At 42.4% G+C, this 12,832-nt stretch overlaps 1 protein-coding gene and 1 long non-coding RNA gene across 10 annotated transcripts in view; one reads left to right on the top strand and one right to left on the bottom strand.

Annotated features, from left to right (window-relative positions):
- Nucleotides 1-1,280, bottom strand: part of LOC123593641 — a 66,424-nt gene extending 65,144 nt beyond the window's left edge. Inside the window, exon 1 of the long non-coding RNA XR_006710420.1 lies at nt 465-1,280. This is a non-coding gene — a long non-coding RNA (uncharacterized LOC123593641). The remainder of the gene's footprint in view (nt 1-464) is intronic.
- The window catches only part of MOB3B (MOB kinase activator 3B), a 204,907-nt gene that overhangs the window by 74,042 nt on the left and 118,033 nt on the right, over nt 1-12,832 (top strand). For all 9 annotated transcript variants that reach the window (XM_045469839.1, XM_045469834.1, XM_045469831.1 and 6 more), the window contains exon 2: nt 5,827-6,449. In XM_045469839.1, coding sequence (XP_045325795.1) covers nt 6,032-6,449 — 418 coding nt within the window. In that variant the 5' untranslated portion in view covers nt 5,827-6,031. The remainder of the gene's footprint in view (nt 1-5,826; nt 6,450-12,832) is intronic.

Genomic DNA, 12,832 nt, shown 5'->3' with positions numbered 1-12,832 from the left:
AGAGTTCCATGTACTATTCCAGTCATAAAGAGAAAAATGGTAGAAAGATGAGAGATCAAGCTAGTCATTCTTCAATTCTGGAGAGCTGGAATTTTTAGGTAACACATGGGAAAAGAGCAGTCTATTTGAGAGAGAAGTTGGACAGATGTCTTTATCTTTCAGGAGAGGATGCTTCAGAGCGGCCCAGCAGCTGGTAATGTCAGACCTCAGTGAGTTGACACTGAGCTTACAGATAGAGGTGGAGTCCCCAAAAAACTACAGTGCAGGAGGTTCAATTTGTTTTTACTTCCATGATTTCACTTTGATGCAAAGGGTTTTTCATTTACTGTCACCTCTTTGTTCATTCAGCAAATATTCAGTGAAGTTGGCTATGTGCCAGGGACCATCCAAGCTCCTGGGACCCCAGCAGTGAAAATGACATGAAACCTCCTTCATGTGGGGCACTTCTGGGGCATTTCCCTTACCTTCCTATGGTGAATCGCCCTGCCGGCTGGTCCTGCCAGGAGTCCTCCATCCTGTAGATGAGATAGTGAACTTCTTTCCCCGAACTAATACCAGCTTTGATTTCTCTCCTCTCTGTCCTGCCCACCCTTCTGTACTACCAACATCTCTTTAGAGGTGGTCACACCTAGAAAGATGGATCTCTCCAGAGTGAATGGGAGAATTGCTTCATTTCTTCCTCATCCTGGCAAGGACACTTTGAATTTTCAACTAATAAGGCAGAAGACATCAAGAGGAAAAGAAAAATAAGAACTTTCCTTGCCAGTGTTGCTTAGTTACCTTGTCAACATTCCCTTGCAGGCTGGCCGAATTCTCTGTGCATATTTTTATAGTGCACATGTTTTATTGCTATAATTGATCTATTAAGCAGAAAATATGGAGAACACATGGAGCTCCTGTCAATTTTATGCTGTTTATTTGGGTTTCCATTTTTCTCTTTCCATGAGACCTCACTCTTCAGTACCCTTTGCATTCCGAACTGGAATAATCCTGTGAAGAAGTCACATCACTATCCACGTTGATGCATTTCACTTTGTAGCTTAAAAAGCAAAAGCTGATAAACTAACCTCAAACTAGACAGCAAATTGTGGACTTTTCAAAGGCAGACACCAAGTTTTCATCAGCTCTGGGTCCTTGGTGCCTAGCTTTGAGTCTGGCACATACAAGGTCTTTCATAAATGTCCATTGATTGAATGAGCAGTTGGCTTCAGATATTTATTGAGAACCAGCATTGTAGTAGACACTATTCATAACATAAAATTTTATTATAGTTCTACCCAGGGGGCAAAACTTATGACTTGTTCTTTCCTTTCTGGAGACTGGACAAGGACAGAGAATAACAACTGTGTTGTTGCTAGTGTTACATTTTCTTTAGCCAAAGAAGCATTTCTGCGTGAGGCTGCAGCAGCCATTAGCAGCAGCCCCATTCCATCTGGCATTTATGGAAAGCTATTTACTGGGAACCTTCTGGGTTCTGGGCGCTGTGCTCTCCAAATCAATCCAGAACAATAGACCTGGTCATTGTCACCATCAGGCATTTGTATTCAAAACAGCGAGTTTCTCCTCATTCTTCTTACACACACACACACACACATACACACACCTACAAACACACGCATACACACACACCCCTGAAGACTATGTTTATGAAGCAAACTGTCCACAAAACAACAGGCAGCCCTCCTACCCAGTGCTCCTCAAAGTACATACTTCTGAGATTTTGTTAAAGTGCACATTTAGATATACCAGGTCTGGGGTGAGACCTGAGCGCCTGCATTTCTAGCAAGCTCTCATAGTGACCTAAGGTGTAATCTGTGGGCTGTAGAGTTAGCATCACCAGGGAGTTTGTTAGAAATGCAGATGCTTAGGCATCACCCCAGACCTACTGGATCTGAACCTGCATTTTAACACGATCCCACCTTAACATTTGAGAAACACTGCTCCAACCATTAATAAGCCCACTGTATAAATTATGGGCAGGGGTTCTGATGGGGCTTGGGGTTGGAAAGTAAGTCCTGGTGGATTTCCTGTTCCCTTTTTCATTTCAAACTTCTGGGTATCTTCCACAATATAGCATTTGGCACTCAAATAAAGACACAGGTGCCTGTTTGTTCATCCATTGAGTTAAATGATGACATTGTTATTGCCCATCCTGGATGGCTAGTGTCATTAAACATGGGGACTTGCCTATCAGCTCTTTGCATTTCCAGGGAGCTTCATTCTAGATGAAAAAGTTTGAGCAAAAGAGACATCATAATGTTTGAGCATGGCAGAACGTTTAATGCATTTGGAATGAGGACTGGAGGAGATCAGAGTTTCTGTTTCCTTATCTGTAAAATGGAGATAAAAATACCATCTGTTCTAGCTTTCTTTATAGTCTTGTTGTGAGGAGCTTTGAAATCTACATGTGAAGGAGCTTTGAAAACATAAGTGTTTGTGAGATTTCAAAACAGTTTTAGTGAGAAAAAAATAATCTATGTTTTAGTGCTGGGGAGTTCTGGGTTCAAAATTTAGCCTTACTTTCTACTAATTTTGTGATTTTTGCCAAATTACTTCATCTAGCTGAGCCTCAATTTCTTTTTCTCTTAAATGGTCATAAAAACATCCACCATGTAAGACTATAGTGGGGATTAAAATGTTAATAATTGGGGCACCTGGGTGGCTCGGTCCCTTGAGCCTCTGGCTCTTGACTTCCGCTCAGGTCATGAGCTCGTGGTTCATAGTTTCAAGCCCCACACCGGGGTCTGTGCTGACCAACGCAGAGCCTGCTTGGGATTCTCTCTCTCTGCCCCTCCCCGACTCATGCATGTGCTCTCTCTCTCTCTCTCAAAAATAAACATTAAAAAAATAAAAAATAAAATGTTGATAATACATGTAAAGGATCTGGTACATAGTAGAGTTTAATAAATGGTAGCCAGTAGTGGCACATTAAGGGACTTGGTTGAGACATAATCCTCCAAAGATGATTGTTTTCCCCTTCAGTCAGTCTTTTACATTGAGGCAAAAAGAAAGAGTGACTTTAAAGCTGGTTGAAGGTCTGAATAAATACCCATGTGGTTCAAGAGACTGATGTCTTGAAGTTCATTATCTAAGTATCTCTGGAAGAAAAATCTCCAAACTTCATGAGATTTTAATATTTACTGAAGTATTTGTGAGTACCAGCCACACTGCAGGGTTTTGTGACAAGGATTTGCTATGATTATTCTGTCTCATTCACACACTCTCATCAGAATGGAGGCTCTTTTGATGGCATGCACAGGAGACTGGCAGCGTATGCAGGAAGGTTTCCCATTGGTGTCCATGCAAGCAGATAGTCCAGGCCCCAGGGAAACAGCCAAACAAGTGATACTGAGGATCATGTAAGGTGATGCAAGAAGACTGTTCTGAGGTCCATGGTAACTGACAGCATCCTCATCGTCAGAACAGCAGAACAGCAAGCTCTTATTTGCTGGAGACACGAGGAGGCGGCTGATGGATGATTGCTGCTTTTTTGTCAGCAACTAAGCATTTGTGATACAGAGGAACTATTGTCTATTTTAAAAGAGGAAAAAAAAAAAACCAACCACACCATCCTTTCTCCATCTTCCCAACTTCCAGCTCGTATTTTTATTCTGGAAAAGCACTTTTAGTGCCCTCAGTTTTCTCACACCTCTTTCCAGGTAGAGCCAGCCTTTGGGAAGGTATTCTTTTCAGGGAGAAAGATTGCTCCCTCCTCTCCCTAGGGTTGGCAGAGTTTGTGTGGTGATATCCTTCGTGGTGATATTTTGAAGCACCCCAGGCGTGTCATTTCACAGACAGTCTCAGGCAGAGAATGCCACGGGACCTGCCTTTGAACATGACTATCTTTGTTTGGGGTGGGGAGGTGTGCTCAGCTCCATGTGAGGAGGAGAGAAAAAAAAAAAAAACAAAAACGCCGCCCAAGTGTCATTTCAGTGAAAACCTAATTGGAAGAGGGTGAGATTGAGAGGGAGGAAGTGAGCAGACAGAGGCTGCAGAGAGTGGCCAGAGGAGACATCATCTGAATGATCAGCAGTTCTGCGCAAAGAGCAGTGTGTGAAAGGGAATACCAGTGTCTCAGGTGTTTTTGTTTTTATGTTTTTGCCTGAATAACTTTAGGTTCATTGCATCACCAAGCCATGCTTGAGTGTGGAATAACAAAACCCCATCTAAGTAGGGAAAGTGCAGTTCAGTGAGATCATGCTCCAAGTTCATTTTCACAGATTCCATGATGGGCTCTTCTGAATCTGGCCACAGCTGTTGGCCCATTTTGCTAGGGCTTGACCCCTGAGTGGATCATTTATCTCCTTTCTGTTTCCAAGCCACAGGACACCATCTTTACCTCCAGCCAGTCTATACTTGTGGTCTTTGGGGAATATGTGGATGGAGAGTCTGGGTATAGAGGTTTAATGAACAAGCAGGAGAGACAGGTTGAAGGGCATCACTTTTTAGAATAGGAGGCTATTCGGACAGAGCATTTGCTAGGAGTGAGGAAACTGGATTTTAATCCTACCTTTGCCTGTACTAGCTATGTTGTTAGGCAAGTAATTTTATCTCTTAGAGACCCAGGTATAATAACTACTACACATCTACTATAAACCACACCAAAATTTTGTAAGGGTCAAATGAGATAGGGAAGAGAGCACTGGAAACCAAAGCTGTATTTTCCAAAATGATAGCCACTAGCTGCATGTGACTATTTGAATTTCAATTCATTAAAATTCAATAAAATGAAAAGTTCAGTGCCTCAGTCACACTAGCCACATTTCAAGTGCTCCATAGCCACATATGGCTGGTGAGTACCATATTAGATAACAAAGATATAGAACATTTGCATTATCACAGAAAGTTTTATTGTACATCTCTGCCTCAGAACTCTAAGGTGTGATACCAAAGATGTAAAGGATGAAGTTAGAGGAGTGATAAATGCTGTCATAGTTGAGGATTCTTGGAAACAGACAAAACCTACTCAAGTTAGTTGAAGTAAAACAAGGGATTTATTCGGCAAATTCAGGGTAAACGTATGGATCTCAAGAGCTGGAATCATAGCTAGGCTTCAAAAACAACTAGAACCAATTCCTAGAAGCTTATCAGGAACTCAAGAAGCCACTCTCTTTCTCACTGTTTCTCTTTTTCTCTTGTCTTCCTTTCCCTGTAGCCACTTGTGCTGTGCTCTCTGTTTCTCTTTGTGTCAATGACTTTTTCTTTTCCTCTCCTATTTCTTCCTCTCCCCTCCCCCCATTCTCCTTCCTTCCTCAGTCTTCTCTCCTCCCTCCCCTCTCTGCAGACCAGCTTTCTTAACTGCACTGCATGTGGTCCAAATAGGGCTCAACCAGGCCCAGTTTTCATTGTTTCTCAGGGACAATGCCTAACAAAGGCTGGGTTCTGATCCCAGATTCCCAGGAGAGACATTAGCCAGTTTGGAATGATAGCCACCCCTGATCCAATCAGCTATATTTAGGAGGATGGGGTAGTGATTCTATGCTTCCTCAATAAAGGCAGTGGGGAGTAGGACAGATGCTGTAAAAAGGAGCATATATGGCATGGGGATGGGGCATTGTCTAACATGTTCATGTTGACACCTTGGAGAGTTCATTAACCAATGACCACACAGGGAGGAGTTGCCAGAGATTTGACCAAGGCCATGAAGAAAAAGAGTTATTTGCGTGGTTTGAATCATCATCACAGATCCTTGGGGGTTTGGCATACCCTCAACATCCTTATACTTGGATGGAAGTAGGTACTGCCCGAGCAAGGTGGAAATCAGATCTAAGCGTTTGTCATTTCTTAAATGCAAACTGTGTACTAGTAAGACCCTTTTCTCTTCAGCCTTTAGGAAGAAACATGAGGTTCTCTTGGAAACTATTCAAGAGGAAGATGGAAGGGGCCGTTTAAAAGCAATTAAAAGCTGCAGACCGCAAGACTGGGGCCAGAGGGCTGGCAGTGGAAAACCCTGCTGGGTTGTGACCTCTCACTGAAAAGTTCCAGGTGCCTTTTTGCTTCCTGCAAAAGAAAAGAAGAGAAGGAAAAGACCATGTCCATAGCCTTGAAGCAGGTGTTCAACAAAGACAAGACCTTCCGGCCCAAGAGGAAATTTGAACCCGGCACACAGAGGTTTGAGCTCCACAAACGGGCTCAGGCGTCCCTCAACTCAGGCGTGGACCTGAAGGCGGCCGTGCAGCTGCCCAGTGGGGAGGACCAGAACGACTGGGTGGCAGTGCACGTGGTGGACTTCTTCAATAGAATCAACCTCATCTATGGCACCATCTGTGAGTTCTGTACCGAGCAGACCTGCCCTGTGATGTCAGGGGGCCCCAAATATGAGTATCGCTGGCAGGATGACCTGAAGTACAAGAAGCCAACTGCCCTGCCAGCTCCCCAGTACATGAACCTCCTTATGGATTGGATCGAGGTCCAGATCAACAATGAGGACATATTTCCAACATGCGTGGGTAAGTCCATGACCAGCTTCTTGCTTATTTTGGTGCATCCCACCCAAGCTCAGAAAGTTGGCAGGGGCTTCTTCTAGGTCTGTCCTTGAATGCTGGGTGGCACCCTATCAGTGTTTCCCTAACATCCATCGTACTTGCAGTGTCTTTTTTCAGATCTAAGAACCTCCTTGAAATTAAAAAAAAAAAAAATCATTTGTGGACTACTTACAATTATTTTGTGGACCTCAGCGGTATAGGTACCACATGCTAGAGAGCATTGCCTTGCTGAGATGTTAGATTTGATCTTGCTGGTTTCCTTAGGACTACATTCCAGACTCACCCAGTTAGCCATGTAGAATTTTCATTTTTTGGCTAATTAACTAAAGTTACATTAACTCTGATGCATTTACTGGTATTCATCTCTCAGGCTAAGGAATCCCAGTGTGAGAATGCATGGATTTGTTTGGGGATCAAGCAGACAGGGGTTGGCATTCTGGGGAAATAAAAATCCTGGCATCTGTTCTTACCACTCCTGACCATTTGTTATTAATTCCAGGTTGTATTAGTAACTCTGGACCCATGTGTAGCTGCTAGACCTACTAGAACTTGAAATGCAAATGCTTTCATTTGTGTGGTGCTCTGAGCTATAAAACTCTTCAAGGGGAAGGACCAAACCTTATCTCCCTTTTATATTTCTTTATGCTGCTGATAATTGGATTTGCCATGCACCGACAGGCTGAATTTAAAGTTCAGGGGGTTTTTGGGCATCAGATTCAATAGGAATGAGCCACCTCCTATGTGTCTCCAGTGTCTAGCACAGTGCCCTGGAACTTTGTAGGCCCTCAGGAAATATTTGTGGAATGATTGAAAAAATACTTGTGCTCTTAGACAGTAGTATTAAAAAAGCTCTGAGATGGTTGGGATATAAAAGAAGCATTTGGAGCACATTGTTGTGATCACCTCTATATGGGATGTGTGTATCCCCCCTGTGGTATATGGAAGTTGAGGTGGGGCGTATGGAAGTAATTAAGCTAAACCGGGGTGGGAAGGGAGTGTATAAATTGATTAGGGCGGTATGTGCATCTTGAAATATTCAGCACACACACCAATTTGCTCAGAATCACTGTATTGCCTTGACTTGCCCAGCTCTCTCATACGCTTGCCCGATGCTGTCCCTTGCTAGGGAAGGAGGTGATGTGTGTGGTAATGCAAACTCCCTTGGCTCACCAGCACAGGAGGAAGAAGGCAGGGTTCAGAAACTCCCCTGGCCTTATCATAGGCACCTTGGAAGGGGTGGGAATTTCTTAGGTTCGTGGTTTTTGTACTTTCACTGTCTGGCAGAGCCTTCTTTTTTTTGCTAGAAGGAGTTTTCCCAACTGCCAATTCTCTGTGCAGAACATGTGATAGCAATAAAGATAAATAAATTTGGGCAATGATACCTCCTCTTTGTCTTTCCCCTTCTGTTTCTACTCCTTGATGCTTTGAACTCTGGGCACTTCTGCTGTCTCTGGCAGCTGTGATTACCACATAGAGTTGGTGACCAGAAATAACATCACAGAACCATGGTGTGTTACTTGAGAGTAAGGAAGCTTCTGGCAGTCTGCTTGGAAACTAGGACATAATAGATGGTTTTAGACTTTCCTTGGAGGAAATCAGCAGATGCCGCCATATCCCCTAGAGTAATAGACTTTGCTGTCTTTTTCCAGACATTTCGTTAGCCATTCAGTGGGCTTGCAGACCATGCTCACCTCATCAGAGTCCTCTGTTGGCTCCAGAGTACATTGGCATCCTGAGAGATCTTAACAGGCGCACCATGGTTTTCTTTCTTTCCTTTTTTTTTGTCCATTGAAAATACGTTTGGGAACTGCTGAATGAAACCAGTTTCTTTACTGCAGGACTTTTAATATGCTAATGTGCATTATAATTCTCCAAGAAAGGAATACTTTAGTGTGTAGTATTTCCTAATTTGAATGTGTATCTTTTTTTGCTTTTAACGAACACCATTAGCTTCTTTTGAGAAATGTTTATCTATATAAGTTAGAGGGGTCAAACATTTGTTTGTATCAGAATTCTTTGGGCCTTCTGTTGAAAATACAAATTCTTTGCCCTTCCCCCTTAACAACTAAACTAGAATATCTTAGATGAGACCTAAGAATCTGCACTTTCAGTAAGCACCCACCTCTCCTCTCTTTAACCGCCCAGAATGGTTTGCATTTCCCCCAGAAACAGTCTATTTCTTACCTCTCTGGTTTTATCCATCTTGTTTGGATGGAATTCCCAATCTTCTCTAACTAGTGAATTCTCACGCGTCTGTGAAGCTTTTCACCCATCAGAATGCAGGCTCCTTAAAATTACGGAATATGTTCTGTTCACTTGAATATTCTAGCACAAAATCCTGTCTTGGTGCCTTATAAATTGTTGAATGGATGGATGGGTGGATAGATGGGTGGAAGAATGGAGTAAAAATGATCTTTACAAAGACCCAACATGTCTGTAGTGCTGGGGACCAAAAGTTAAATAGATCTGAATCCCTTTATCAGCATCCTTGGAATATCCTGCACCTTGCCTTCACAGAGTTTAGTTATCTCTTATTTTTCCAAGATGATATGTTAGGGGTCAGTAAAAACCACCACCATCTACCATCACCTCGAAGGTCTTCATCAGCATCCTGCTCACCTCTACTATTTGCCCTTGCATAATATTGTTGCTATGTTTTGAAAAAAAGTTATCTCTAGGAGCCACTTTCTCTGTTAGAATTCATTTCCTCCTCTTCTTCCTCCCCCTGATTCCAGCCCACTTTTCTTCTTTTTGATCTTTGTACTGCGGTGAGTCATTATCATGGAAATGATCAAGATGTCTGTCAGGATAAAGTAAAAGAAGAATTCTCTGCAAACAGCAGACCCTGGGTGGATGAGACATGGGGAGTTCTGCTTAGCATTACAGCTTTGAATCCCAGGCATATTTCTGTGTTCTTGCCTGGGAATTGGGAGGGGTTCAAACTTCACCTCCTCCCCACTGTGATCCAAGGAAATAGGACCGGAAAATACTGACAGATGTGAAGGCTTCACCCTCAGTTAGGTATTAAAGGATATAAACAGCTGTTGATCTCTACCATTGAAACATGAGGGAAAGAAAAGCTTTCATCGGTTCCTGGATCCTAGTTTAACTAGGATACCCAGACTATTTCGAAGTCAAGCTTTCTCAGTTGGGAGAATACCAAACAGATGTGGCTTCTTTGTGAACCAGAGTTTCTTTCACTCCCCCTCGATCCCCTTTAGCTTCCTTTGTTAAAAAGTCAACAGATGTCCCTGTTAAAGCTTCTAAGACAGCAGTAACTTCAGAAGCACAGGCCACCTCCTCCTCTTCCATTGTATCTCCTCAACCACTCTTAGAGATAACAACAGAAAAATAGCCACAGCCTTCTTTTTTATTCTGTTGCCTGTCTCGTTAACAATAATTTTTATGTTCTAGCCCCCAGCTTCTCTGTTCTTGTTATATAATAGGATGTAATATCTTAGTTCTGACACTAAGAAAAAAAGTGAGTGGAAAACTTAGAGCTCCTCCAACTCATGTTTTTAAAAAGTCTCTGAACAGGAGGAATAAGAACATTTAAAAATTAATTACATGATCTCACCTACCTTTATGGTTTATATTAGATGGGTGTCAGGGAAGGAAAGGGAGAGAGGCGAAGGAGGGGACTCACATCTACTGAGCCTGCCAAGTGCCACTGTTAATCTTTAATTCTTGCAATAACTCAGTTAATTAAATATTCCATTTTACCAGTGAGGATGCTGACATTTAAACAACTTAAGGGGCTTTCCCAAGGCTGTACAGCTAATGTGTCATTTAGAAGTGAGAATTTGGGGGGTGCCTGGGTGGTTTAGTCTGTTAAGGGTCCAACTCTTGATCTCAAGTCTTGTTCTCACGGTCTTGTTCAAGTCTTGTTCTCATGGTCATGAGTTCAAGCCCCACAATGGGCTCTGTGCTGGGCGTGGAGCCTACTTAAAAGAAGAAGGAGAAGGGGAAAGGGAAGGAGAAGGAAGTCAGAGTTTGGGCTCAAGAGTAGACAAAAATCTATGTCCTTGTTTCCTACTACCATTCATAGTATGTATTATTATTTTGCAAGTTTTCCTTCACATGGCTAAAGATTTCTCAGTCAGTGGTTTTAGGAAGTTGTTTAGGATGGAGAAAATTTTAGAAACCCCAATTTTGTATTAACGTTTAAGGAAGTGATTTTTAGTTTTTGTTTTATTTTGTTTTTGTTTGTTCCTATTTAAAAAATCACCTCTGAAATGCCTTAAGTGTGTACCCAAGAACTTTAACTGTTTCCATGTTCCATTCCAAGATTGGCGAAGGGATGACTTTGCCAATGCGTTTTGTGGGCCCACAATGACCTGTTACTGCCATTCATTCATTCATTCATTCATTCATTCAATAAATGTTTGTCAGGCACCTGCTCGGAAGCAAGCCCTATTTTAGGCACTAAGAGAGGAAAGCAGAGTTCATGTCCTTGAGCCTTTCCATAATGTCCAGAAGGTCTAGTTCCTCTGTAGGGTTTTCTGAAATGAGTAGTTTGCTCAGTGGTCAAGTGCACTGTGGGAATAGTCACATCCCTTTGGCAATCTTTCTCATGAGGCTGCAGCTGAATTTCATCCTCTCTCAAAATATTATGGCAGGAAACATGAGACTATAAAAATGTCCATAGGGAGAACTTTTCAGACACTAGGTGTCAGGGAACTGAGTTTATAATTAGCCTTTAAATTTTAACTTATTTTTTATTGCATGGCTCCCGCATTTTTTTTTTTTGTTTTGATATAAATCTGTATAACACTGGAAAGACAGAATGTACATCAACAAAATATATTTACGATGTGGTAGGACTAGCACTGGACTTGTAGACAGAGACTTAAATTTATTCAACTGCTCTGCCATTACAAGGTGTTATGTGACATTGGTAGACACATAACTTCTGAGCTTACGTTTCTGTTTGTAAACTGATGATTGTAATTCGATCTCACGGGACTGTTGTAAGGATTAAATGAGGCAGTGTGAGTAAAAACACAGAGCCCAGAGCCCTAATCACCCATAAGAGGTGCTGGAAAAAACAAATGTGTTCATTGCTTTTCTCTCTCTGCATACATTTCTGCATAACTAACAAAAAATCCTGGAGACCACTAGGTGGTTTCTGAACAGTATCCCTAGAAAAATAAAATAAATGCATTGTAAAAGACTCAACAAGATTTTTAAAAGTTAGCAGTCTTCATTGCTGAATCGCTCTGTGATGGGGTTGTAAATACTACAGGTTGTCATCTCTCAAAGACTTTGGGAAATTTCATTGGTTTTTAAGGAGCTAGGTCAAATCCTGGTTTGGGGGATGAACACGTAACTATTTAGGGAAAAAGACATTTGGTTGTGTCCTCTTGCTTGGTTTTCAGAAGACTGAGTACTAAACCTGCCCATGTGCAGTGTGAAACCAGCCAACCTCAGCAGAGGGTGGGCACAGGTTAGCTGGAGAAGAGGGGAGATAGCCTACTAGTCACATCTAGGATCAGCTACTCATTAAAATCAGTGTTGGGCAAGGTTACCTGGATTTGATCTCTCAAGAGGATGGGGAAGGGGTTCTCAGGCAGCTTAGTGCCAAGAATGGAGCCCCCCATTCACAAGGTAGCCTTGTGAACTAGCAAGTTTTCCCAAGGCTCTGGAAACATGATTTGCCTTTGGGATCTGAGAAACTGTTTGGCTTTCTAAGAATTTGCAACATCTTGTGTCTGTGATATTCATATCCCAGAATCAACACCACCCTTGATTTCCCCCTGCCTGTTGCATCACATGTTAAATCCTGGAAAAAGTCCTAAGACAAACCCAATAGTCACAGCAAGGGATGTGAAAATAGACAGGGCCCTGCATCTGATACAAATTGTACAAGGTCCTTACTGATGGGAACTCCAAGGTTCTGCTCTTTTTTAAGAACTTGCCTCCTCTAGATTCTGATGCTACCCAAGTTTGTTCAGTTGTATATTCATGGAAGATATGCAGACACAGCTGAATCCACTCTTTCCTACCCCCACTGGCTACTGGAGAATTGATGGTCCATTGTGGATGGTCACAATTCCCTGCCTTGTTAACGCAATACTACAGTGGCTTGGTGGCTCAGTTAATGAGGACAGTGTTGAATAACCACCCCCACTTAACAAACCCCAAGAGATAGCTCTGAAAAATAGTGAGTGCTAAGAAGCAGAAAGGAAGAGAAGCAGATACAGGTAGCTCAGAGGGCCTGAAGACTGCCCTGTAAGGTAAGGCTAATCACCTGCTGTCCCAACCTGCACTGAATTCTCCATTACCAGTGCTATGTAATTTTAATGGGCCATATCTCAGGTGACAGGTTGTTACATCTCAGCATCAGC

Source organism: Leopardus geoffroyi, chromosome D4 (assembly GCF_018350155.1).
Source record: "Leopardus geoffroyi isolate Oge1 chromosome D4, O.geoffroyi_Oge1_pat1.0, whole genome shotgun sequence".
Taxonomy (NCBI): domain Eukaryota; kingdom Metazoa; phylum Chordata; class Mammalia; order Carnivora; family Felidae; genus Leopardus; species Leopardus geoffroyi.
The sequence above is the reverse complement of the archived record's forward strand: the minus strand, read 5'-3'. Positions and strand labels throughout refer to the sequence as shown.